Source organism: Mytilus galloprovincialis, chromosome 2 (assembly GCF_965363235.1).
Source record: "Mytilus galloprovincialis chromosome 2, xbMytGall1.hap1.1, whole genome shotgun sequence".
Taxonomy (NCBI): domain Eukaryota; kingdom Metazoa; phylum Mollusca; class Bivalvia; order Mytilida; family Mytilidae; genus Mytilus; species Mytilus galloprovincialis.
Genome location: NC_134839.1, coordinates 81,958,448 through 81,982,489, shown reverse-complemented (window position 1 = coordinate 81,982,489; position 24,042 = coordinate 81,958,448). Strand labels below are relative to the sequence as shown.

The 24,042-nt window shown below is 32.4% G+C and overlaps 1 protein-coding gene across 3 annotated transcripts in view; it reads right to left on the bottom strand.

Moving 5' to 3' along the window:
• Positions 1–4,364: 4,364 nt before the first annotated feature.
• LOC143064585 (putative methyltransferase-like protein 24) overlaps positions 4,365–24,042 on the bottom strand; it is a 36,285-nt gene continuing 16,607 nt past the window's right edge. For all 3 annotated transcript variants that reach the window (XM_076237507.1, XM_076237506.1, XM_076237505.1), the window contains exons 2-7: positions 20,239–20,316; positions 14,410–14,650; positions 13,902–14,021; positions 12,824–12,895; positions 9,718–9,889; positions 4,365–7,395 (exon numbers count right to left, since the gene is read on the bottom strand). In XM_076237507.1, the coding sequence (XP_076093622.1) occupies positions 7,039–7,395; positions 9,718–9,889; positions 12,824–12,895; positions 13,902–14,021; positions 14,410–14,650; positions 20,239–20,272 (996 nt within the window). In that variant the 5' untranslated portion in view covers positions 20,273–20,316 and the 3' untranslated portion in view covers positions 4,365–7,038. The remainder of the gene's footprint in view (positions 7,396–9,717; positions 9,890–12,823; positions 12,896–13,901; positions 14,022–14,409; positions 14,651–20,238; positions 20,317–24,042) is intronic.

The window sequence follows — 24,042 nt, the reverse complement described above, 5'->3', positions numbered from 1 at the left end:
CACATTAAATAGTTGTTCTATGCTACGCTTACAACAGTAAAGACCGTAATGTATCTGATCTGTAGGTTTGTTCGTTCGTTCGTTTTTCCGTGTATCCATCCATTTATACTGTATTAGATTGAAAGACGACATTGCAGTCAGATCAAGTTGAAACTAGGTACACATGTTTATTAAAATATATTCTTTTTAAAATTATTTACGGTTCTCTGAATATTGAAAATAATTGTGCGAGCAAATCATCATAGACAAACACTGTTGGATTTTTTCTAATTTAATTCGTTTACTTTTTATTCTCATTTCGTATCCGTAAATTACTCGTATATTATAACTATTATGTGATTGGGGGATATACGATCCGTTTTTAATAGTTTATTTGCAATCCTTGATTTTTGTTTACCATCTCGGTTAAGAGTTTGGGAAACTGAGAAAACGTAAAGAAGGCATCAAAATATAGTATATGCCCTTCTCTATAGAGTAAAATACGTAGAGGAGCGCACTTTCCATTCTATAAATACATATATAATAACATGAAGTATGTGTTTATGTAGGGGAATAAAAATCGTCGCTAAAAAGATTGTTCCTTTGCTTTTTGTGTATTTTGCGCTGTGCATTTGCTGATTAAAGATACCCTATCTCCTTTGTTTTTCTATTGTATTACGATATTTTGACTTTTTACGATTTTCTGGGACGTTCTCCCTTTACTGATTTATATTAAAGCAGACATTTAGCAAGCAAAATAGTCAGTACATAAGGCTACAGACGGCATTGATGTTGTAGTGTACCTTCTGACTTGATATGATGGATACCTCTAGTTATTTAAAGGTAAAAAACAATATAAACCGTATTGGTAGCCATATTTTATTTTTAACAGAACGTTGTTTCATTATGTCGTTTTGTGGTTTTCTCATATACCACATTATGATTCTTTGACAAGTTGATTTTCATTGTGTTCTTTAGTGGTCGCTAGAATTGGTCGCTAGCTTGATTGGTCGCTAGGATTGGTCGCTAGCTTGAGTCTGGTGCATGCGCATTGTATTGGCCAGACAAAAGTCCTGGTACTATTCGTCTGGCTAGCCGAACAAATAGCAACTGCCTTTTGCTTTTTTTCAAATATAAAGAGCACTTAGTTTTCTAGAAAATATTATCAGAACATCAATCCCAGTACAAGCTCATATGCTCTTAGATAATCTACATTAGCACAAATATAGTTCTTAGAAAGTGACAGACTTTCAAAACAATAAATTTTGATAACGTCTGCTATTGATGACAGGGGCATTTTGTAGTCTGGGGAGAGTAACCAATACATAATTGTGATATGTAAATTCGTCCCATACTAAATCAAAGAGCTGATAGCTCTGAGGTGGAAGAAGGTGAATAAAAGGTTACTTGAATTACCATAAAAGCAGCCCCACTAACCCAGCCTGCTTTGTTCCAATATAGTTTTTTCTTCTTCAAACAAGAATGTGTCAGAAGTACATGGATTTCCCATGTGTACAATCATTTTCTATGTTCAGTAGACTGTGAAAATTACGTAAAATCTTTAATTTGGCAGTAAAATTAGAAAGATCATATCATAAGGAACACATGTGTACTAAGTTTCAAGTTGATTGGATTTAAACTTCATCAAAAACTACCTCGACCATAAACTTTAACCTGAAGCAGGACGGACAGACAGACCAGAAAGCATAATGCCCCTAAATGGGGCATTAAAATAGTAAGACTTGTTACATACCCGCCAACTTTTGAAAGTTCCCATGGTGGTTTTTAGTGCGCGACAACAATTTTAAAGGTTACAATTTTAGCGAAGTATTTTGCACGATCTGGATTGTCTAGAAAAAGTGTCATATTTGTATGACCCCTATGTTCTATTTTTAGCCATGGCGGCCATCTTGGTTGGTTGGTCAGGTCACTGAGCACATTTTTTAAACTAGATACCCCAATGATGATTGTGGCCAAGTTTGGTTAAATTTGACCCAGTAGTTTCAGAGGAGAAGATTTTTGTAAAAGTTAACAGACGACGACGACGACGGACGACGGACGCAAAGTAATGAGAAAAGCTCACTTGGCCCTGCGGGCAGGTGAGCTAAAAACTAAAATATAATAAAACTGTCTGAGAAGGAATTAGAATGACTAAATATTCGAGGTCGAGATTGCATAAGAAGTCGAATTATCGTTCAGAAAAAATTTCTTGCTATAAGAGGTATTTTTATTTTTTAACGCTTAAACGAACGGTCTAAAACGAAGGTAAATATTTCATACATTGTATGATTATCATTTTTTTATAACTCGGTCAGCAGCTTGACAAATTGGTACCGGTTTTATTTTTTTATTGCATGAATGTGTACAACTGAGAGTTTATTAAGCTAAAAGCTGAACAAAAGTTCTTTGTAGACTCTTGTATAATTTGTAAGCTTGTTTACCCTTTGTTTACTAACCCATACAATTAAAAAAAATCATTCATTCGTAAAATGAGGTGTGGCGGTACTTCAATTCGACAACAACACAAATACGCATAAGACATTTCGTAGTCAACACGCTGCGTTCAACAATAGACAAATGATGTGTCTGTTTTCTGCTTGCCATGACAGCTACAAGAGTTTGTGCAATGTATTGTTGCTATTTATTTTTCAAATTATATCTTAATATGATGTGTTTTACAGCTGATGTATTATTTCCAAAAAAAATATATAAAATAAACAATTGATCTAATTTCATCTTAAACTTACAAGAGCTTGATTTATATTAAGAATTTTACTTCAAACAAAATTCAAGTTAAACTTTTATTAAACTCGAAGGGATAGTTTTCATTGATTTGAAATAAAAATAAGCCATTCGACGATCAACTGTAAGGAAAACAATTTTAACCGGTATACTGAAAATGTTAAATTTCAAATCATTTAGCAATCAATGTTTCACATCATTTGATTTCGGATCATATAATGACATTCTTTCTTCGTTTCTTCACAAATATTTTTAGAAGGGTCTGGTTGGGGTATTTCACTCTTAATATAGCAACAATTTACATGAGATTAGTCTGCCTACTGTGCATTACGTTCCGACATTATTCGATTTTTCCCCAAGGACATAATCCAAACAACTGCCATTACCTTAGATACTATAAGCATGTACATACCTTAAATACTATACGCATGTGCATACCTTAGATACTATACGCATGTGCATACCTTAGATACTATACGCATGTACACCAAAATGTACATACCTTAGTACTATACGCATGTACATTTTCTTGTTACTTCATAACAGGAATTCGTACATGTTCTTCAGTTTATTTCGTGTGCTTCGTTACTAGTTCTATATAAAACCATACTAAATACTAAACAGATGGTATATTATGTTTTGTTAAGCATAATTTCTATACTCCTGAAATCGATGAGGATAGATTTAAATCATAGGATGTCACTATAACTTAAATGATTTAAAAAAGCCCTTTAGTATTTGCGAGTATACTGTACTATGTATGTATTTTTTGCACTGGTAGATTCCTCCGTTATACGAAGCAACCCTCGAAATTTGCAATATTACATTAGAATAAATGTACAATAATCCATATCGGGATGAATGGAGATGCGTCACACTAACGTATTTTAAAGCAACCATATTTACAAGGACAATCCCAAACACAAAGGGAGTACTAGGTTACCTGGAAGTATGTTATGGTGGTGGAGGAAACCACCGGGCCCATCGGCAGGATAAACTAAACATATTACTTTTCTGCATTGGCTAGAGGTATAGGGGGAGGGTTGAGATCTCATAAACATGTTTAACCCCGCCGCATTTTTGCGTCTGTCCCAAGTCAGGAGCCTCTGGCCTTTGTTAGTCTTGTATTATTTCAACTTTAATTTAGTTTGTTGTGTACAATTTGGAGTTTAGTATGGTGTTCATTATCACTGAACTAGTATATATTTGTTGAGGGGCCAGCTGAAGGACGCCTCCGGGTGCGAGAATTTCTCGTTGCATTGAAGACCTGTTGGTGACCTTCTGCTGTTGTCTGCTCTATGGTCGGGTTGTTGTCTCTTTGGCACATTCCCCATTTCCATTCTCAATTTTATTATAAGCCGAGTGATCTCCATATACCAGTTAGGGTGTCATTGACCAACCGAGGCCCCCAAAATACCCATTCTAGTTAAAATTTCGGCCGGTTAGAAGTCTGGGGTATGTATGTTCTGATGTACTAAATTTTCCAGCGCCCCGAATCAGTATAGAACCCGGAAATTTAAGCACCCTAGTCATCGGTGATATCACTAGATCACAAACCCAAACTGAAATTGTTAACATACTACATATTCCATTTTCAATTTTATATAAGAAATTATATTTTATACTTTGAAAAATAAAACAAATAATTTTATTAATACTAGTAGTTCAAACAAACGTTTATTAATGGAATACACATTACCTAAAATACGAATTTATTTTTAGCATTGCATAAACCATGTCTTCTTTGACTATCCATGGCGTTAAAATACTAAATCCCTGGGATGTGTTTTATTAAATTTCAGTCTCTGATGCATGTTTTTTTTTTTTTTTTGTTCATTGTTTTTGGCTTTTATCAAGCTTTCAGTAACTGCGAGTACTCTCAAATCGTACTTTCTCGTTAATTCTCTCTATTTTTAATATATACATGTACCAGCTTTGATAGTATGACTATTTAGTTTATTTTAGTATAAAAATTATTTCCGTTCTCCATTTATACTGTATTCCTTACAACAAACAACTTTTAGTTACGGCCCACAACTTTTAATTTCGGGGGCAAAAAAAAAAAAAAGAATTGCGATAATCCTCGGGCATTATGGATAAGCGATACATTCAAAACATATTTTTCGAGCGTATATTTATTCAACTGATATAAGATACCAGTTACTTTCGTTTCGAAATACTAAGTCTTTAATTGACATTTACTATTACTTCTTTCATTAACTTTGAAGTCCTCTTTCCGATTTTCTTTGATACCAAACTTTTATTTCTTTCATAAAACACTTATAAATACGAGTATTTTTTTAGATTTTCATCATTTTGATATTTAAGGAATAACTGTAATATTTTTTCTGTCTATGAAGAAATAACATAAAAAATGTGGTGCACACTGAATAACTCGCGAAACGGGTTATTTTAAAGAGAGCACCACATTTTTAATGTTATTTTGAACAGACAGAAAAAATATATCAGTCATTCCTTATAATTTAATTCCATTTTAAACCGGAGTAAATCATGAAAAAACGTTGATGACGTCACGGTCACATGACACAATTCTGTCTATGAGCTGATAAACAAAACAACTTCAGCCAATCAGAAGACGTGTTACATCCAAAATTAAATTATTGTTAAATAATAGAGCTTTAAACCAGAAACCAAATGATATAATGTGAGTTGCGCTCGTTCGTTCGCTGAACTAACTTGACAAAATGCTTCATGTCATGGCTACCAGCTGATATTATTATCATCCTTGCACTCGCCTACATCACCCTGCACAGTGGCTCATTAATTCTCGTATCACGGCTTTGAGACGTGAGCAGGCAATATCAGCGACGTCACAATGTATGAGGGGAAGCAGCGACGTCGTAATATTCGAGAAGACGTTATCAGCGACGTCATAATGTGCGAGGAGTCTTGAAACAGAATATCGCGTTTTCTACGTATAGATATATAGAATAACCATACATTGTCTCGAAATATCAATGTTATTTGTACAAGGCTTAGAAACAGGTACAAAGCGAGGCTGTGCCGAGCATTTCTACCTGTTTCGAGCCGAGTAGCCTCATAATATGTTTAGCGGTTAATATTCTATATCTTTATATACATATATACGTTGAAATAAATATTTAGACAATATACGTATAGTGTCTTGAAATATGAAATTTATTTGTATGAGGCTTAGAAACGGGAAAATGCGAGGTTCTACCGAGCATTTTCCCGTTTCGTGCCGAATACAAATAAATTTCATATTTCAAGACACTATACGTATATTGTTTTTATACTGAAATCGATAACAAAATAAAAAAATAATAAAAATATGAAACAAATATTATTAAAAAAAAGTGTTTGGAATTTCCCCCTTGGGGTACCATTTTGGGGTATTTCCCTATGAGCGTAGTCTGGGCGGTAAGCATTGACAATTTAAGGAATTAGAAAGGGAAAATGAATTTAATTAATAACATTTGATAAATCATGGTATATAAATTACAAATTTGAAAACATAACAAGTTTAAATTCATAAAAGTTTGACCATTGTTACTACACGTTGTCATGGTTGTGACGTGACGTTGTAAGTAGGCGGGGCTTATAGGTGAGCTGAGGTCATTGACGTATAAAGCTAACGTTTATACGTATAGCTTTATCTGTATAGTAAAATAGCTGATTGCAGTATAAAAAACATTATGACGTCGCTGATAATTTCCGCTGACGTTCCAAAGCCGAGATACGAAAGTTGCAAGAATTAATGAGCCACTGTGCAGGGTGATGTAGGCGATTTTGGGGTTCGTGTTGTTTATACTTTAGTTTTCTATGTTGTGTCATGTAAACTATTGTTTGTCTGTTTTTCCTTTTCATTTTTAGCCATGGCGTTGTCAGTTTATTTTCAATTTATGAGTTTGACTTCCCTCTGGTATCTTTCGTCTCTCTTTTGCAAAGCGATATTCACTAATTTATATAAGACGTAAAATCCTACTACAACGACCAGAAAGAGCGGTCTCTCAGATGATAATCTTAATGCATAGAATGAATGTATGATATCATTGAATATAACATTGTCAAATTGTATTTCATCTAAAAAGTTATCATCCTTTTTTTTCTTAATCCTTGAAAAGAAAGACATGATTGATTTGTAACAGTTGCAAAATCGAACATGAATATACATTTTATAGTTCACATAAAATGATCTTCTAATAACATAATTAGCTATATGTCAAATCCATACACGTAATTCCGCCGAGATTCAATAATAAAGTGCAAAAACAGCCATTCAGCTAATCCAATTCCATACTCTTCTTCAGTTAACATAACTCCTATTATACTGCCTTAAAACTTTCCGACGTTAAGTCTTTTTCGTTTTTTCAATTTTAATAAAGGTCTTCGTTTCTTTCTGGACGTAATATATTTTGTATTGACATATGCTACGTCAGCCTGAATATTAAACTGTTCTGGTATATGAGTACATGGATGCATGGCTGTCACAAATTTATGATATCCTATGTCATGTAATTTTTTATAAGTCCGCAAAAGTTTTGAATAGTCTGATTTCGATGGCCAATCCGGGAATAAATGATACTCTAACATGAATTGTTTAACATGTGAGAAGATTTCATCTTCGAATAGATTTTCTATTACTGCCCACTCGTGGCCTTCAACGTCTATTTTTAACACATCAATATCCCTCTGTAAAATCAAAAGAGAAAAGGGAAATATTAAGGAGTAATACATGTTTTACCAACATAATATATCAATTATTTAAAGGAATATTACACACTACAATAATTAACAGTTTCATTATGCATCAAAATAACATAAAATGTTGCCGCTATTTACCAGTATTGATCATCATGCAGACAGTCCACATCTCGAATATTGGACCGGTATAGTGGACCGACGACAAAAGTTTTCTGTGACGTCATTAATGTTAACTGTGAAATTCTTCAAGATATCAATAAACAACAAGTTATTTTCAAAGATATATTCTTGCTGACGCAGACATTCCCCGTTCTCATGGATTCTAAATATGGAAAATGTAGATTTTGTTGTCTTGGTTATATCTTGTTTTTTTTTCAACTAATGCGGTTTGATTGTCGACTTGGTTCATTCTGATTAAGTATGACCATATATATAAATTTATTACTATCAAAATATTCGAAGCATCCCAGTAAGTATCATCAAACAAAATACATTTTTTTAACTATTTTGTATGGTAGCTGAAACATATTTCGCATGTTTTTGTACATGCTTTATATTCACGTAGCTACAATTTGTCCAATAGTATTAATATCAATCTAAAATCTGTACAGGACCATTTATTTGGCTACTTTAATTACAACCTCCTCGTGGGATTTCAGTGCAAGTCTGCAGTAGTATTCAAGAGCTTGCAGCTCCTACTCAGGCTCTATAAAACATCACCAGTGTCTGAGCAGAAAGTTGATGAACCAGGGGTATGTCAAAGAACATTTCGTCAATTTTCAACAAAAAAAAACAGTTCATCGGAAGGTACCAAGACCTTGTTGATGAATATTCCGTATCAATTTCAAAAATTATAAACGATGGTCTTGAAGTATAGATTCTGGTTACTGACGTTGTTTATCATCTTAATAACATGCTATATTGTTCTTTTATTTATCTTTTTTTATATTACTTTTACTGTTTAGTCTGGGTTTTTTAAAGCCATTTGACGTGGCTCAGTACATCCCGTCATTGTGTTATTGTTCTATGATAATTCTCGTACTCCTGTCTTTTATTTTTGCTAATGTGCTTTGTCTATATGCCTCCTTGGATTTTCTTGGTGTTTCGTTGATACATATAACGTGGATCTGTATTTATAGATACCGCCATTGTGCTTTGTACTATGGTAAATTTGCGTATGTTTGTCTTTAATTTTTGCTACTAGTCTATGCTTGGTCGATATGCCATTTTGTGCTTCTTTGTTACATATTTGTTTGTTTTTATAGTGACTACCAATATTACAGAAAACATAATAATGACTGCTGTACAACTTATTTTAATATTTTTCACCTATCATGTCTGGGTTTTTTTCACAAATCGTTGTCAATATAATGGAGTTTGAAGCGACTGTTATACAAGTGAGAGGTTTAACTACTTTAAAACCTGGTTTAAGAAAATGCATGTACCAAGTGAGGAATATGACAGTTGACGCAATAAATTATTAAACGTGTTGTTTTATATTTTTGTTATCCATTCGTTTGATGTGGTGTTTGAGCTTTTGATTTTGCCATATGATTAGAGACTTTCCTTTGTGAATTTCCTCGGAGTTCAGTATTTTTTGTGATTTTACTTTTTACTCGATCGTTTACTAAATGGCGATTCATAGTTAAGTCCATATTCAAATGTTTCATGCAAATAAAAAACAGAATAATTGTAATTGATGAAAACGAAAATTATTTCTGTGAAAATACAAATGTAATATGATAATTTTGATGTCAAAAAGCAGAAATTCTATTCATATTAAAAAGTGAAGATTTTATGTCGGTCAAAACGTGTATATATATTACCAATGTTATTTCAACTGATCGGACGGAGATTACGTTTTAATTTGCATAAGGACAGTCTATTTTTTTAGGGTGAAAAGGATGATTGCCGTTATAATTATTACTGATTTCTAATCACCTATCAGTGTCATCAAAGGAATTTATAAATCAATGACAGGACACTTCATTGATGAGTTTATCCTAAAACACCTATTTAAAGATGGACTGGTTTATTGCGAGCGAATCGGTTAAACTCCGCCCAGTCAATTGAAATAAATCGAGTATTGCAATGGTCCGAAATTGCAATAACTCTATTTGTGCAATTCTCACAGTTATGAAGGTGTATGTCTGCTTGATAAGTATTCTTCACGTATTTTTTTTTTTTTTTGCAGTATAAAAGGTTCGATACTAAGCATGCTAATGTTGATACAAACCTTTCATTCTGAAGTGAAATATTGTAAAACAATAACAAAAGCTAAAGTTGTAATGGTTTGTGTACTCTACTTACTTCTTTATGACCAAGAGCTGTTTTTATTAAATTAAGTGTCATAATAGTCCAGGTATCATTATCATGAACATAAATATCCTTTCGAGGGAGGAACTTATCATCTGTATAACTACTTAGACCCAAAGCATGGAAATGTACTGATGACGGTCTGGTAAAATCATTTCTTTTCATACTGAAAATCAAACATTTTAAATGTAAATGTAACATATAGAAAACTTGTAAGGACTAATTTCAATCAACTGCATGTTGAAGGTTTAAAAATTCCTAAATTAAATATTAGTTGTCATTTAATATAAAACCCCAAGGGTGACTGAGGTATAGACATATGGTCACTTGGTCTTCTCCCGACCTGCAGTAAAACGCTTGCCGAAGTGGGGCGTCCGTTTGGCTGTGCGGGATGTATCAAGTTCGCAGTCACGTCCGTTCAGAAGGGGACGTTAAATACGATGCCTCGTGTAAAGAGAGTGCCACGCTTTTTGCACGTTAAGAACCCTTGCAACAACTCTTCGAGGGGTCCGCAGGTGGCCTGTTGCAAGGCAAAATTTCTGTCCCTATCCAATATACCCTCATTTTCCAGTGGCAGTCCAAATTTCCCCAACCATCATCCCAGATGGTATCTCTTGTGACAAAACCTACATATTGTATTTATTGTGAACTTGTTCTCGTCCTGAATATGCATAAAATATTTGCCACTGGACGTTAAGCAACCAACAATCAATCAATCATCAATTAATATAAAGAAGTAATGCTTATCATCGGTTAAAACTATTTCTCTGTTACGATATACATTCAATAGGAAATGTGAAATGCATTTACATATTCAAAGACACTGTCATACAGAAAGATACATGATTGTTCGTGTTAAGTTTTTACCCCAAACTTAGTAGTAGTTTTAATTTTGTGGTGAATGAGACATTTTGTGTAGGTTCGTATGCTGACCTCACGAGGTTTTTTTTTTGTTTTTTTTTTTTTGTCATTTTGTGTCAAAGGCTTGCTGGCTATGTGATATATAACATAATAAATACTTTAATTTAGAGTCATGTTGAAACTATATAAGTTCCTAAAAATGCGGATGAATATTTTTTTCTTCAAATTCACTAAATTAAAATATCGAGAATAACTGTCATATGGTCTTGATGAGGCCAATATTTGTGCTTCTGCATTCGATCATTAACTATCAGCTATGGGATTTTAAACACATCAATAACTAATATGTAACATTGGGCCAAAGGAGAGCATTTACTTATTTTGTTACCTTAGATCATAGGACCGCATTAAATAATATGTTACCTCAGGTCATAGAAGAGCATTAAATAATGTGTTACCATGGATCAAGACGAGCATTGATTAATTTGATACCTTAGATCATAGGACCACATTAAATAAAATATAACCTTAAAGTTCTATCATATGAGATCATTAAATAATGTTTTAACTCAGGTCATATGAGACCAAAAAAATGAGGTTTTAACATGGATCAAAGGAGTGCATTCACTGATATATGTTTCCATTTAATTAGACCATGGGAGAGCACTAAATAATATAAAACCTTAGATAATAGGAGAGCATTAAATAATATGCTAATTTGGATCAAAGACGAGCATTGATTAACTTGTTACCTTAGATTATAGGACCGAATCAAATAATATATTACCTCAGGTCATAGAAGAGGATTAAGTAACGTGTTACCTTGGATCAAAGAAGAGCATTGATTAATTTGTTACCTTAGATCATAGGACCGCATTAAATAACATATTAGTTTTACCTTTAAGTTTCTTTGGATCAAAGGAGAACATCAAATAGTGTGTTACCTTGGATCAAAGGAGTGCATTGACTGATATGTTTCCTTTGATCATGGGAGATCACTTAATAATATAATACCCTAGATAATAGGAGAGCATTAAATAATATGCTAATTTGGATCAAAGGAGAGCATGATATTTAATGCTCTCCTTTGATCCAAATTAGCATATTATTTAATGCTCTCCTATTATCTAAGGTATTATATTATTAAGTGCTCTCCCATGATCAAAGGAAACATATCAGTCAATGATTTTACTTTTTTTTATCCAAATTACAATATGTTAATTTGGATAAAAAAAAGTAAAATCAAAAAAATACTGAACTCCGAGGTAAAGGAGAACATCATCAAATAATTTGTTATCTTGGATCAAACGAGATCATTACATGTGTTACCTAGGATCAAAGGAGAACATCAAATAATTTGTTACCTTGGATCAAAGGAGAGCATTCTATAAATAACACATAATTGAGAGGGTAATAGAGCAGATGGTTACCCCAAGAAAACATTGTCAACCGCGGCGAAGCCAAGATTGACAATGCTTTTTCAGGGTTACCAATCTGTTTTATCACACTCTCAGCTATGTGTTATTTAATTTGTTATACTGAATGTCTTTTCGTTATTATCTTTTACAGTTGAATTTTAAATTCAATGCATTTTACTTTGACGTCACGTATATAACAACGTTATGGGTATTCGAAATATCAACAGAGGTGAAGCAAGATGTTTTATCTTTTTGTTTTGATATTCAACGGTGGAACCAAAAAGTTCTGTGCCAAAGCATGTGATAAAGTTATTTGTCACCCTCGTATTTTAGCAAATAAAAATCTGTCATTTTAACGTGAAGTATAATAATACATAAAGTGTTCACTTGATTTACTTGATTCAAAGGGGAGCATTACAAACTATGCTATATTGGATCAAAGGAGAGCATTAAATAATATGTTACCTCGGAACAAAAGAGTGCATTAAATAATATGCTACATCGGAACAAAAGTGCATTAAATGATATGTCACCTCGGAACAAAAGAGTGCGTTAAACCGTTTTTACCTTGGGTCATAGGAGAGCATTATATGTTACGTTATCATAGATCAAGGTATCTAGCATTTATTCAAATAAACTTACCTTGGATCAAAGATGAGCATAATATGTTATTTATCCTTAGATCATAGGAGAGCTTTAAATAATGTGTTATATTAGACCACAGTAGACCATTAAATAATATGTTACCATGGGTCCATAAAGGGGAGCATTTAAATAATATGATACCTCGGAACAAAAGAGGCCATTAAATAGTATGTTACCTTGGATCAAATGAGTGTACTTCACAGCCATGTTCAGCCATATCATCATCAAAACTAAAATCATTAGCAATTCTGCAAATATAAATATGTATTAAGTGTTGATAAAAGGGGTATCAAGTTTGTGTATCTTCTACACTAACTCATATAATGAGTACCTACCAACGACAAACATGGCAATTCTAGTATCATGGTTTAACACGAATGTAACGGATATCAACCTTGCATTTTCAATTTCCATGTTCAGTGGACCGTGAAATTGGGACCAAACCTCTAATTCGGCATTGAAATTAGAAAGATGATATCATAGGAAACAAGTGTACAGGCATTTGCCTCATTTGCCTCAATGTTGTTCGGCCCTGGTACTAAGTTTCAAGTTGATTAGACTTCAGCTTCACCAAAAACTACCTCGACCGAAAAATTTAACCTGAAGCGGGACAGACGGACGGACCGACAAACACACGAACAAACGGTCGCACAGACATGCAAATCAGTTTCAAAGTTTGTGAACCTGATTTAGATATTTCATTTATATGTGAGCCAGCCCATGAAAAACGATGTATACACAAAAATTTACGAAATTTAAATAATGTGCATATTTGTTGGTACAATGTAGCAGATTTGTGATTAATAAATCTATTACAATTGCTCATTTTTTTATTTTTTTTAGATGTAAGCTATTCACAAGTTTGAGTACTTACATCCTCTCCTTTTTTTAAGAGTTTGCTCTTTACTTTCCTTATATTGCATAAATGTTCGTCTCTGTAGTTTAAATGTCAAATTGCCAATTGCCAATTGTTAATGTTTTCAATGACAGCACCGAGAATCAAGCTCCAGCTTACAATGTATATATTGCAAATACATTGGGGATAGCGGTGCAATTCCTGACTTAGGACCTTTATATTATATATCACAACTTAACTTTACTTAACACAATGAGATATTGCTACGTTTAACTGTTGTGGTTTTTTTCGTTATGCATAGGTAAAGATGCTGAAAAATTCCCCTCCCCTTCTCCCCTTCAAGATTCTGGATCCGCGTCTTGTTATCAAGCCTTTTTTTGTTGAGATACGCTACCTACCCAAATGAATACACTAAACATGGTTTCTTAATTACATATTTTTCATCTATGCAGATCCACCAGTTTCCAACTTTTTTAATGTCCTGACATTGGTAGTCAATTCCTCTGTGTTTTAAATCCCTGAAACAAAAAACAAAAAAAGCAATAAAGTAAAACACAGGAGCTGACAGGACCCACCAGAATGGCTCTTTTGGTAAAATATGCAAAATTAAAATCATTAAAAGTAGCAGCCATATAATTGCTATGGACACATCTATCCACAACAGTACACATGGCGTGGATTAATGTGGTACGTATATTATAGAAGATTTTAAATACAAATACGCTGACGACTAAGACCGGTCGATATGCATTGGCAATAACTGAGCTCCCATCACCCAACGCTCTAGCAGGGTAAGCTAGCAAGGATGTTGAGCCGTAGCGAATATTTCTTACCAGGTTGCTTTGCAAAATTGCAATATAACTAGTCTTAATAGTAGACGACCAAACAATGTAAGATACAACTAACCATTCTAAAAACGCTGCTGACATCCACCAATTAGTTTTATATATATCTTTAGGTACATCATCATATACTGGAAATGTTTCATTCCAGTCACTTTCGACTACAGGCACAACAGGGACTAAGGTCGCCGTGGGTGCTACATACTTAAGTTGCGTCTGTTTGTTTGGTAGTGGCTCTGTTTTGTTGATTGGCTTTGGTTCAGGTATAAAAAATGTGGTTGGTATATTTGTGCGATTTATGTAACCTGCAAAATATAAAATACCAACATGCATTATTATGAATTCCAATGTTTTGCTAATGCATTGTCCACTACCATTTTCATAAGATGACTATATGTAAAAACAAAGTGAACAACTAGAGCTTTAAAAAAATTAAACATAGTAGCTATCGGGTTCAAGTTTCATTAAATCTTTTAAAGCGACAGTCATTTGCGAAAAAAATTACTGTATAATAAAACTCGATCGGAAAGGTCACGTGATTGAACCAACATGAAGTGTTTTTTCGTTCCACAAAATTTCTTCGAGTTTGGATAGTTTTACTTATGATATGGAATTTATCTTTCGCAAAACGTAAATATCTTGACTTTAGTATACAGTTTTGTGTAAAATTTGAATATTTTGGAGGTGTCTTATGCACATTTTATAAGAACTTATTAATATTTTCTTTGTTCATTGAGACCTTGGCTCGAATATACCCAGGGGCGAAACTTTACGGATAAAACAGTTCACAACGCCTTGAATGAAGTTGGACTTTGTACCTATGTGAAATGTGTAAAATCAACTAACTGTATAGTAAATTTGACCTATGACCTCTGTAAAAATGTCTCTAAACGAAACCGGTAAACTTATAGAGGAAACCCGCAAAATAATTGAGACTGGACAAGATGGCCCTAATAATATGGATCTACTTAATATGATCCTGAAAGTTGTAACTAACATTGATTCCAGAGTTCAACGAATGGAAACGAAACTTGACAAACGTATAGATGACCTTCACCAATCTATGCTGTCGGTGTCCGCAAGAGTTAGAACTTTGGAAACTAAGACAAGTGAAATCAACGTTCAGCTTGCTGATTGTCAGGCGAGTTGTCAAGGCGTAAGCAACCTTTTTGATGACATTCAAACTCGATCCGAACAAATTTTGAGAAAAGTTATTCACCACAATGGAAGAATTACTCATCTAGAACAAAGTCCCAAAGAACAACTAGAGCTTCCTCTCAATGAAATTAATAAACTTAAAGACTCGATCTTAGATCTACAATGTAGGTCAATGAAAAACAATTTGATTTTTAAAGGTTTAGCTTTTGCAAAATATGAAAATTGTGAACAAAAGCTGCAGAACTTCTTGTACGAAGAACTTGATATACAACATCCTATTGAGTTTGGAAATGTCCATAGATTTGGAAAGAGAAGCCTAAATAGAGCACGACCAATAATAGCTCGGTTTATGTATCATCGTGACCTAGAACACGTTCTTAAAAATGTGAACAAGTTACGAGGTAAACCTTTCGGAATACAGGAACAGTTCCCTGCTGAAATAGAAGAAGAACGAAAAAGGCTTTATCCCATTATGAAATTGGCAAAACAGGACGGAAAACTTGTCAAAATGTTTCGAGACAAGTTATATATCGATGGGAAACTGTTTATTCCAAGATCAAATACAGAAAACCCCACTCCGCAAAACCAAGAACCAGTACCAACAGAAATACAGCGCGAAGGTAGCGGAGAGAACACTGGATACAGGGACGTTCTGATGACTCCATCCAATGATACACAGAATGGACGATACAAACGACAACGTGCAGGGTCTAGTCCTGAGACACCTCATTAGAAATGCCAAGGAGAATATACATTTATCAGTGTAGACGAATCAGAAAAAGACAATGATCCATCTGTTAATAACATTAATATAAATAACCATAATAATGATACATATCAAACTAAAGATAATAATGTTTTAAATATTATAGGTCTAAATTGTTGTGGAATTAAGAAGAGATTGAAATATGAAGAATTTGAAAAACTAATAAGAAAAAATGACATAATTTGTTTAGTAGAAACCAAAACTGATGATATTGACACAATTAAGTTAACAGGATATGAATTTCATATGAAAAATAGAAAAGCTATAGCTAAAACTCGATCTGGGGGTATCATTCTTGGCTACAAAAAAGAAATAGCAAGTAAAATAAAACCATTATCTACACATTGTAAATACGTGCTTTGGTTTAAAGTCTCATCTGACCTTTTAAATTTAGATCAAGATATTGTTATAGGTATAGTATATATACCCCCTGAATATACTGCTTTTTCTTCACATGATGCATTTAGTCAACTTGAGGACGAGTATACAAATTTCTCAAAAAATTACAAATTCGTAGCCTTAATTGGAGACTTTAACGGACGAACGGCCAACGACGATGATTTTTTACATTCAAAAGAAACGCATGGAAACAATGCGGCGAATTTTGTAGAAAACGATGTTTTAACGCTTGACTTATTGCATATACCACGAAAAAGAAATAGTTTAGACCCTATAAGAAACAGGTACGGAAACAAAATTTTAGATTTTTGCAAAGGAAATAACTTATTTATTGTAAATGGTAGAATAGGTGAAGACAGAATGACAGGAAAGTTAACATGTAAAAATGCTAGCATTGTAGATTATTGTATAAGTTCTACAAGTTTATTGAAATATTTTAGAAATTTTTCTATACTTGATTTTAGTCATTTTTATTCAGATGTTCATTGTGCACTAGCAATTTCATTGTCGGGGTTATCCCTGAAAAATGTAGAGGAAATGGGGGAGAATCGTAATGGTCAAATATTTTCTGAAAAAATTAAGAAATGGGATAATGAAAAATGTCATGAATTTAAAGATCAGATTGAACAAGGCAAAGTTGAAGAATTAAAGATACTATTAGACGAAGTAGAAAGTGGACATCTAGATTTTAGTAAAAAGTATTCGTCAGTTGATAAAACAAAAATCAATACCTTACTTGACCATTTATGTTCAATATTCTGTAAATCTGCGAAATCCATATTCGGGACATGTAAATTTTCGAATTCTAAGAAAAAAGGTAAAAAGAAACTTGGAAAATTGAAAAAAGAATGGTTTAATGACGACTGTCACTTTGAGAGACAAAATTTCAGAAAACGTAAAAGAAAATTCAAAACATGTAGAACAGATCAAAATTTTCAAGACTTGAAACAAGCTGAAAAAAGATATAAAAAAGTTATGGATCAAGCTATTCTTGATCACAAAAGAAATTTGTCAAAGAAAATTAAAAATTTAAAATCAAATAATTCACAGGAATTCTGGAAACTATTAAAAAGTGGGAAAAACCGGGAGCAACCCGACATTCCCATGAAAAAACTTTTTGAATTTTTTAAATCTTTAAACGAGGAACCAAATGACAAGCAAGACATTAACATACCATACATTGACCCTTACGATATTAATCGTCTGAACGAAAGTATAAATAAAAACATTTCAAAAGACGAGATTAAAAAATGTATTATAAAACTAAAAAACAATAAAGCCGCGGGAGAAGATTTGATTGTAAATGAATATATCAAGTCAACAGAAACTATATTCTTAGATATTTACGAACAACTATTTAATATCATTTTTGTAACAGGTGTTGTCCCAGATGGTTGGCTGATTGGAAATATTAAACCGTTTTTCAAAAACAAAGGTGACAAAATGGACCCAAAAAATTATAGACCAATTACAATTTTAAGCTGCCTCGGGAAACTCTTTACTGCAATTTTGAGTGAACGATTAACTAAGTTCTCAGACGAATTTCTTATCTTGAACGAAAATCAATGTGGATTTCGTAAGGGCTATTCAACAATCGATAATTTGTTTATAATTTTTAACTTTTTTGAAATTCTAAAAAACAAAAAGAAAAAAATGTTTTGCGCTTTTATTGATTTTGAAAAAGCTTTCGATAAAGTTTGGCGGGATGGACTATGGTACAAGTTGCTAGTGAATAATATGAACGGTAACATGTATAATATAATTGTAAATATGTATAACGGTACAAAGTCATGTATTTCTTATAATGATTGTAAGTCAGAATTTTTCCCGTGTAGTAACGGGGTACGCCAAGGGGGAAATTTATCACCATTTCTTTTCGCCTTATTTATGAACGACCTCGAGTCATATTTATCAAACTGTAACTTAGATGGTCTTCAAACGATATCTAACGAAATTGAAATCAAACTTAATACATATTTGAAATTATTTGTAATTTTGTATGCTGATGATACTGTGCTAATGGCAGAATCAGCTGCAGATCTTCAAAAGCAACTTGACTCATTTCAAGATTACTGTACTTTATGGAAACTGAAAGTAAATGCAGATAAAAGTAAAATTATGATATTTTCTAAAGGAACACTTCCAAGAAACCTACATTTCAATTTGAACGGAACAGAATTAGAAATAGTGAATAGTATTAATTATCTAGGAATAGACTTAGCTAGAAGTGGGAATTTTAAGAAAGCGAAACAGTCCATAGCTAATAAAGCTACGAAGGCTTTCTACGAGGTTCTAAAATTAGGCAGAAACCACGGGCTTTCAATCAAAAAGCAACTAGAATTATTCGATAAGATGATAAAGCCTATTTTATTATATGGGTGCGAAGTATGGGGTCTTAGCAATAATGAAATAATCGAAAAAGTCCACCTAAAATTTTGCAAATTGCTTTTACATTTAAAATCTTCTACACCATCGTATATGATATATGGCGAACTTGGAAGATATCCTCTAGAAATTGACATAAAAAATAGAATGATATCATTCTGGGGTAAAATTCTTTCTGGAAAGGAGTCAAAATTGTCAAAAGTTGTCTATAACTTGTGTTTTCAATTGTCATTTGTAAATGGAGATAAATTTTTATGGTTAGATAACATAAAAAATATTTTGAATGAATGTGGCTTAACATATATTTGGAATTCACAAACTTGTATTAATTTGAATTGGCTACGTCTTACAGTTAGTAGAAAATTTAAAGATCAATTTGAACAGAATTGGCACTTACTGTTAGAAGAATCACCAAAAGCTATAAATTACAAAGTATTTAAAGATAGTTTTAGTTCTGAAGCTTATTTAGATATTTTAGATAACAAAAATCTTGTAGAATTTTGCAGATTTAGAACGACTAATCATAAATTACCCATTGAAGCTGGTAGATGGCTAAACACCAGCAGACAAAATAGAAACTGTACTCTGTGTAAAAACAATGAACTCGGGGATGAATTTCACTTTATTTTGGAATGCAAATTTTTTGAACAGGAGAGGAAAAATTACATTGAAAAGTATAGCTACACAAAGCCAAATATTTTAAAATATAAATTATTAATGACATCAAAAAAGAAGGTTAAGTTGAGTAAACTCTGCAAATTTATCAAAATTATAAATAAATCTGTGTGAACTCCTGGCTTTATCTAGTGTGACGCCACCCTATTAATTTTTTTTGTAACATGTCTTTTACTAATTGTATTTATTGAATATTGTATATATTGTAAATATTGTACATAATATTGTGTATTTCTCTATACCTTGTCAAAATGATGGTTTATTGAGAATAAAGATATAAAGGAAACAAATATACCAATCGTTTTGTAAACATCGAAATCTAGAAAAGGACAGTTATTGCTGATTATAAAGCATTATCGGTGGAATTCTTTTGTCTTTCTTCAACTGGATTAAAGCTCATGCTAATACATACAAATCAGTCAACAATTATATTCATAGAGAGGATAAATTAGATCCATTTGAACTAATTAGAAGTCATATTTCAGAGATGATATCTTCCGTAATGTTTACCTGTTTGGTATAAAGTCACGTACAAACAGGTCATCAGTATGGTTACGACAACGACATATTTTATCCAATGTTGATAACCTGGAATCAAAAATAAGTAATTTAAAGATTTATCTAAAATAAACAATCATTCTGTGAGTATTGCATGGTAATACATGATAGTCCCTACTGGTTAAAAATTCGTTGTAATGGAACGAAATTTTAAATTGATCTATAACTTGTCATGGTGTAAACTACATAAAATAACAAACAAACCTACCACTAAATTTCTTAAAACAATTTACTGTAGAACAGAAAAAAAACAAGATGTCTTTTATCTTAATATAATGTCTTTTACAAATCTTTAACAAAACAAATAGAGTTATTTCCCTTTGAACAGAAATCTAGTAAAATATATATCAAAGGTACCAGGATTATAATTAATAAATATTTTATCAAAAATTTAATTTTAGACAGACAGACGTTTAATACTGATATTAAATTAGAATATATTATTTTATAGCTATGTATTAGAAGTTTAGAAAAAAAAAAATAGATGATTGAATAAACTTAAGTACATTCAGATCCAATAAAAGAGATACAAAATATATATTTCCTTCTGACCATGGAGGTATAGTCCTTTCAAAGTTTACACCGCCCTCACAACAATTGTATGCCAAGATTTGTACCATATCATGTTTAACACACCTTCCGTCGAATGAGAGACAAAATTTAAATGTTTATTTTTTAAATAAAGATAAAAAGTGCATACGTATTGATTTTTCATAAATCAGAAGATGAAAGTAAATCAAAGTTAGTCAAACAAAACTGTTCTCATATTCTTTGTGGGAAACTCTTTATACCCATAAAAATATGTTCGACTTTAATACAGTACAACAGACTTTGCATAAATTTTATAAAAGAAACTTTTATAACGAATTACTCGCCACTATTTAAATTGTATTTTTCATATTAATTGTAAAAATGGATTGTCACTTTATTTAGCAATACTGAATATTGAGTTTGAATTTACCTCTTTTTTAGGGGGGGGGGGGGAATTTCTAAGATATTTAGGAATGAAGATAAAAATGTAGATGGCGATCACTTGATCAATAAAATATTCAGAAAACAAAATACCTAAATATAGGAAGGTGTGGTATGAGTACGAATGAGACAACTCTCCATCCAGGTCACAATTTAAAAAAGTAAACCTTTGTAGGTCAAGGTACAGTCTTTAACACGGAACCTTGGCTCACACCGAACAACAAGATATAAAATATTGGAATGGCTTAACTCCATCAAAAAACGTAGTAACATACAATGAACACACACTGACCTGTGTACGTATATTTTCCGGCTATTGACATTTTAATTGTTACGCAATAACATACAAGCCTTATTATGTAAAATCAAATATGAAGAAACTTTAATGAAAGACCAATACAAATTGTATAAACTTTTGACTTGCGCATCTCTACTTTGCCACTTTTTTCAAAATCGTATTCTTTCCATTAATATTTCATGAACTATCTAGATGGAAATATACTCCTGTCATCATACTCCTATGGATTTAGAAGAAAAAAAATACACGTGTGAACAACAATTCTTAAATACTGTGCCTCATTGCCAGCTAGTACATCGTAAAAAAAAATAAAACATAATGGTGTTCACAAGTTAAGTCAATTGGATAGAAAAATAGTCCAAATCAGTAAACTTCTAGATGGGTAAAAAACACATCCTACAAGAGTACGATCAAGAGTTAGCCAAGGTACTCTTCTTGTTCACTTCTATTTATCTATAATACATAAGAGAGGAACTTACAACTTCACCAGAAAAGGACTCTATGTAGATAACTGCTCAAATATTTCGAAACAACACAAAAATTCTACAAAAAAAGACCTATGAAAATGGCGTAGAAAGGTGGTCTATTAATGTCATTCAATCAAAAGAAATGCAATGTTCATCACGTAATTCGTAATATCCGTAATAGATTTGAACCATGAAGTTCCTTCTTTTATGAAACAAAACTTTCAATAAAAGACCATAACCCATAATGAGAAGTGAAGCTGGACAATAAGCTCAATTGGAAATTTGAATAGTTAGTTGCCTCCAGATGTCAAACAACATGCTTATATTGCCCTGGTTAGATCACATCTAACATTCAGCACTTCAGTATGGGAACCACGTTGGCAGAACGACATCAAAGAGTTGAATATGATGTAACACAGAGCGGCATGACTTGTAACCAACAATTACACTAACGAACATGGCGCAATGACAACAATCTTGCACTCTTTAAATTGGCCAACACTTGAAACAATATGAACAGTTAACAGCTTAATCCTATTTCAGAAGGTACTATACCACCAAGTAGCCAATTCAACGGTATTATCGTGATAACAATCGTTACTCTGCCAATATAATGCAACTACAGTGCAACATTTCTGAATATGAACACTTCTTGGATAATCCGAGACTGGGACCAACTTCAAGGAAACATCGTTACGAACACCGACTTTGGCACCTCTAAGACACATTCATGTTCCAGTTGCTTCCTCCAATCAAAGCTGATATCATTATAAATCTTAACCAATATAAACTGAATATATATGATAAAAAGTGCCATTAATTACATCTACGGCTCTAGAATCAGATCACATTGAAGGGCATTTAAATACGAAATTGAAAGACCGTGATGATACATGTAGTGGCATCAACCGAGTGGTAAGCATAAGACTCCTCAATAAGGCTCCATTCATTCAAATCAGATGCAAGGACAAATCAAAACAAATTTGAAGACCAAAGATTCCGAATTAAATGCTAAATACGGTTAAGATTATAACTGGGGGTACACATAAGTATACAAATATAAATGATTAAAAACTAAAGAAACGATTGACTTCCTATCAAGATGCTTATATTAGATTTTCTAGACATTAACACCATTCTGGAACATAATTCTAGAGTTCCAGTAGGCTATGAAAGTGTAATACTGGGTGTTGAAGGGTTACACACTTTTAGTCAAAGATGTACACAAATATTCGTTCAAGTAGTACACACATATATATAGCTTACGAAAGGTGAACATATATCTAAAATGTTGATGCTAAAGTAAATACTTCGACCACTATTAAACGTTACATGTTTTAAACTGTCTAAAATGCAATGTATGAACTTGGAAAATTTAACTGAATCAATGCTAAAAAAAAGCATTCAGTGAATCTGAATTATACATGTTATCTTGAATCATTTGTTATCTCCTACTGAAATAAATAAATTATTACAAACAAATAAAACAACTTAAAAGTATACAGTGCATTTGTACAAAATCATGTACTACTAATAATTAATCTCGACCAAAATAGAAATTACTCATGTGAAATGTTTTTTTTTTAGTTCATATAAATAGTCATAGTTTGGTTTTTGACACATTTAGTAGTCAGGCAAGTAAAAAAGGTCTGTTGTGTTTTCGGGGTATTAATTAAAACAAATAAAAACAAAATACTTCCTACCACCATAATATTTCTAGAGTAAACCATTACTTTCATGCTAATAGAACAAATTACTATAAGCATAAAGAATATTTTATACAATTTAAGAAGGTATTTATCTTTTCACTTAAGGTATAAAATTAAGTATACAAACTATACGTCCAAACAAGGCCTACGTTATTCATCGTTTTGATTATCAAGTTTAATTTGATCCACTTTTTATAAATTATTTAAAAAAAAAAGTGTTTTCTACATTATTAGTGGTGTAAAGATTCGAATCCTAAGTTTAGATGTTCATTCTTCATGAATGTGACGGCTGCGGAGCGGAAACACTTGT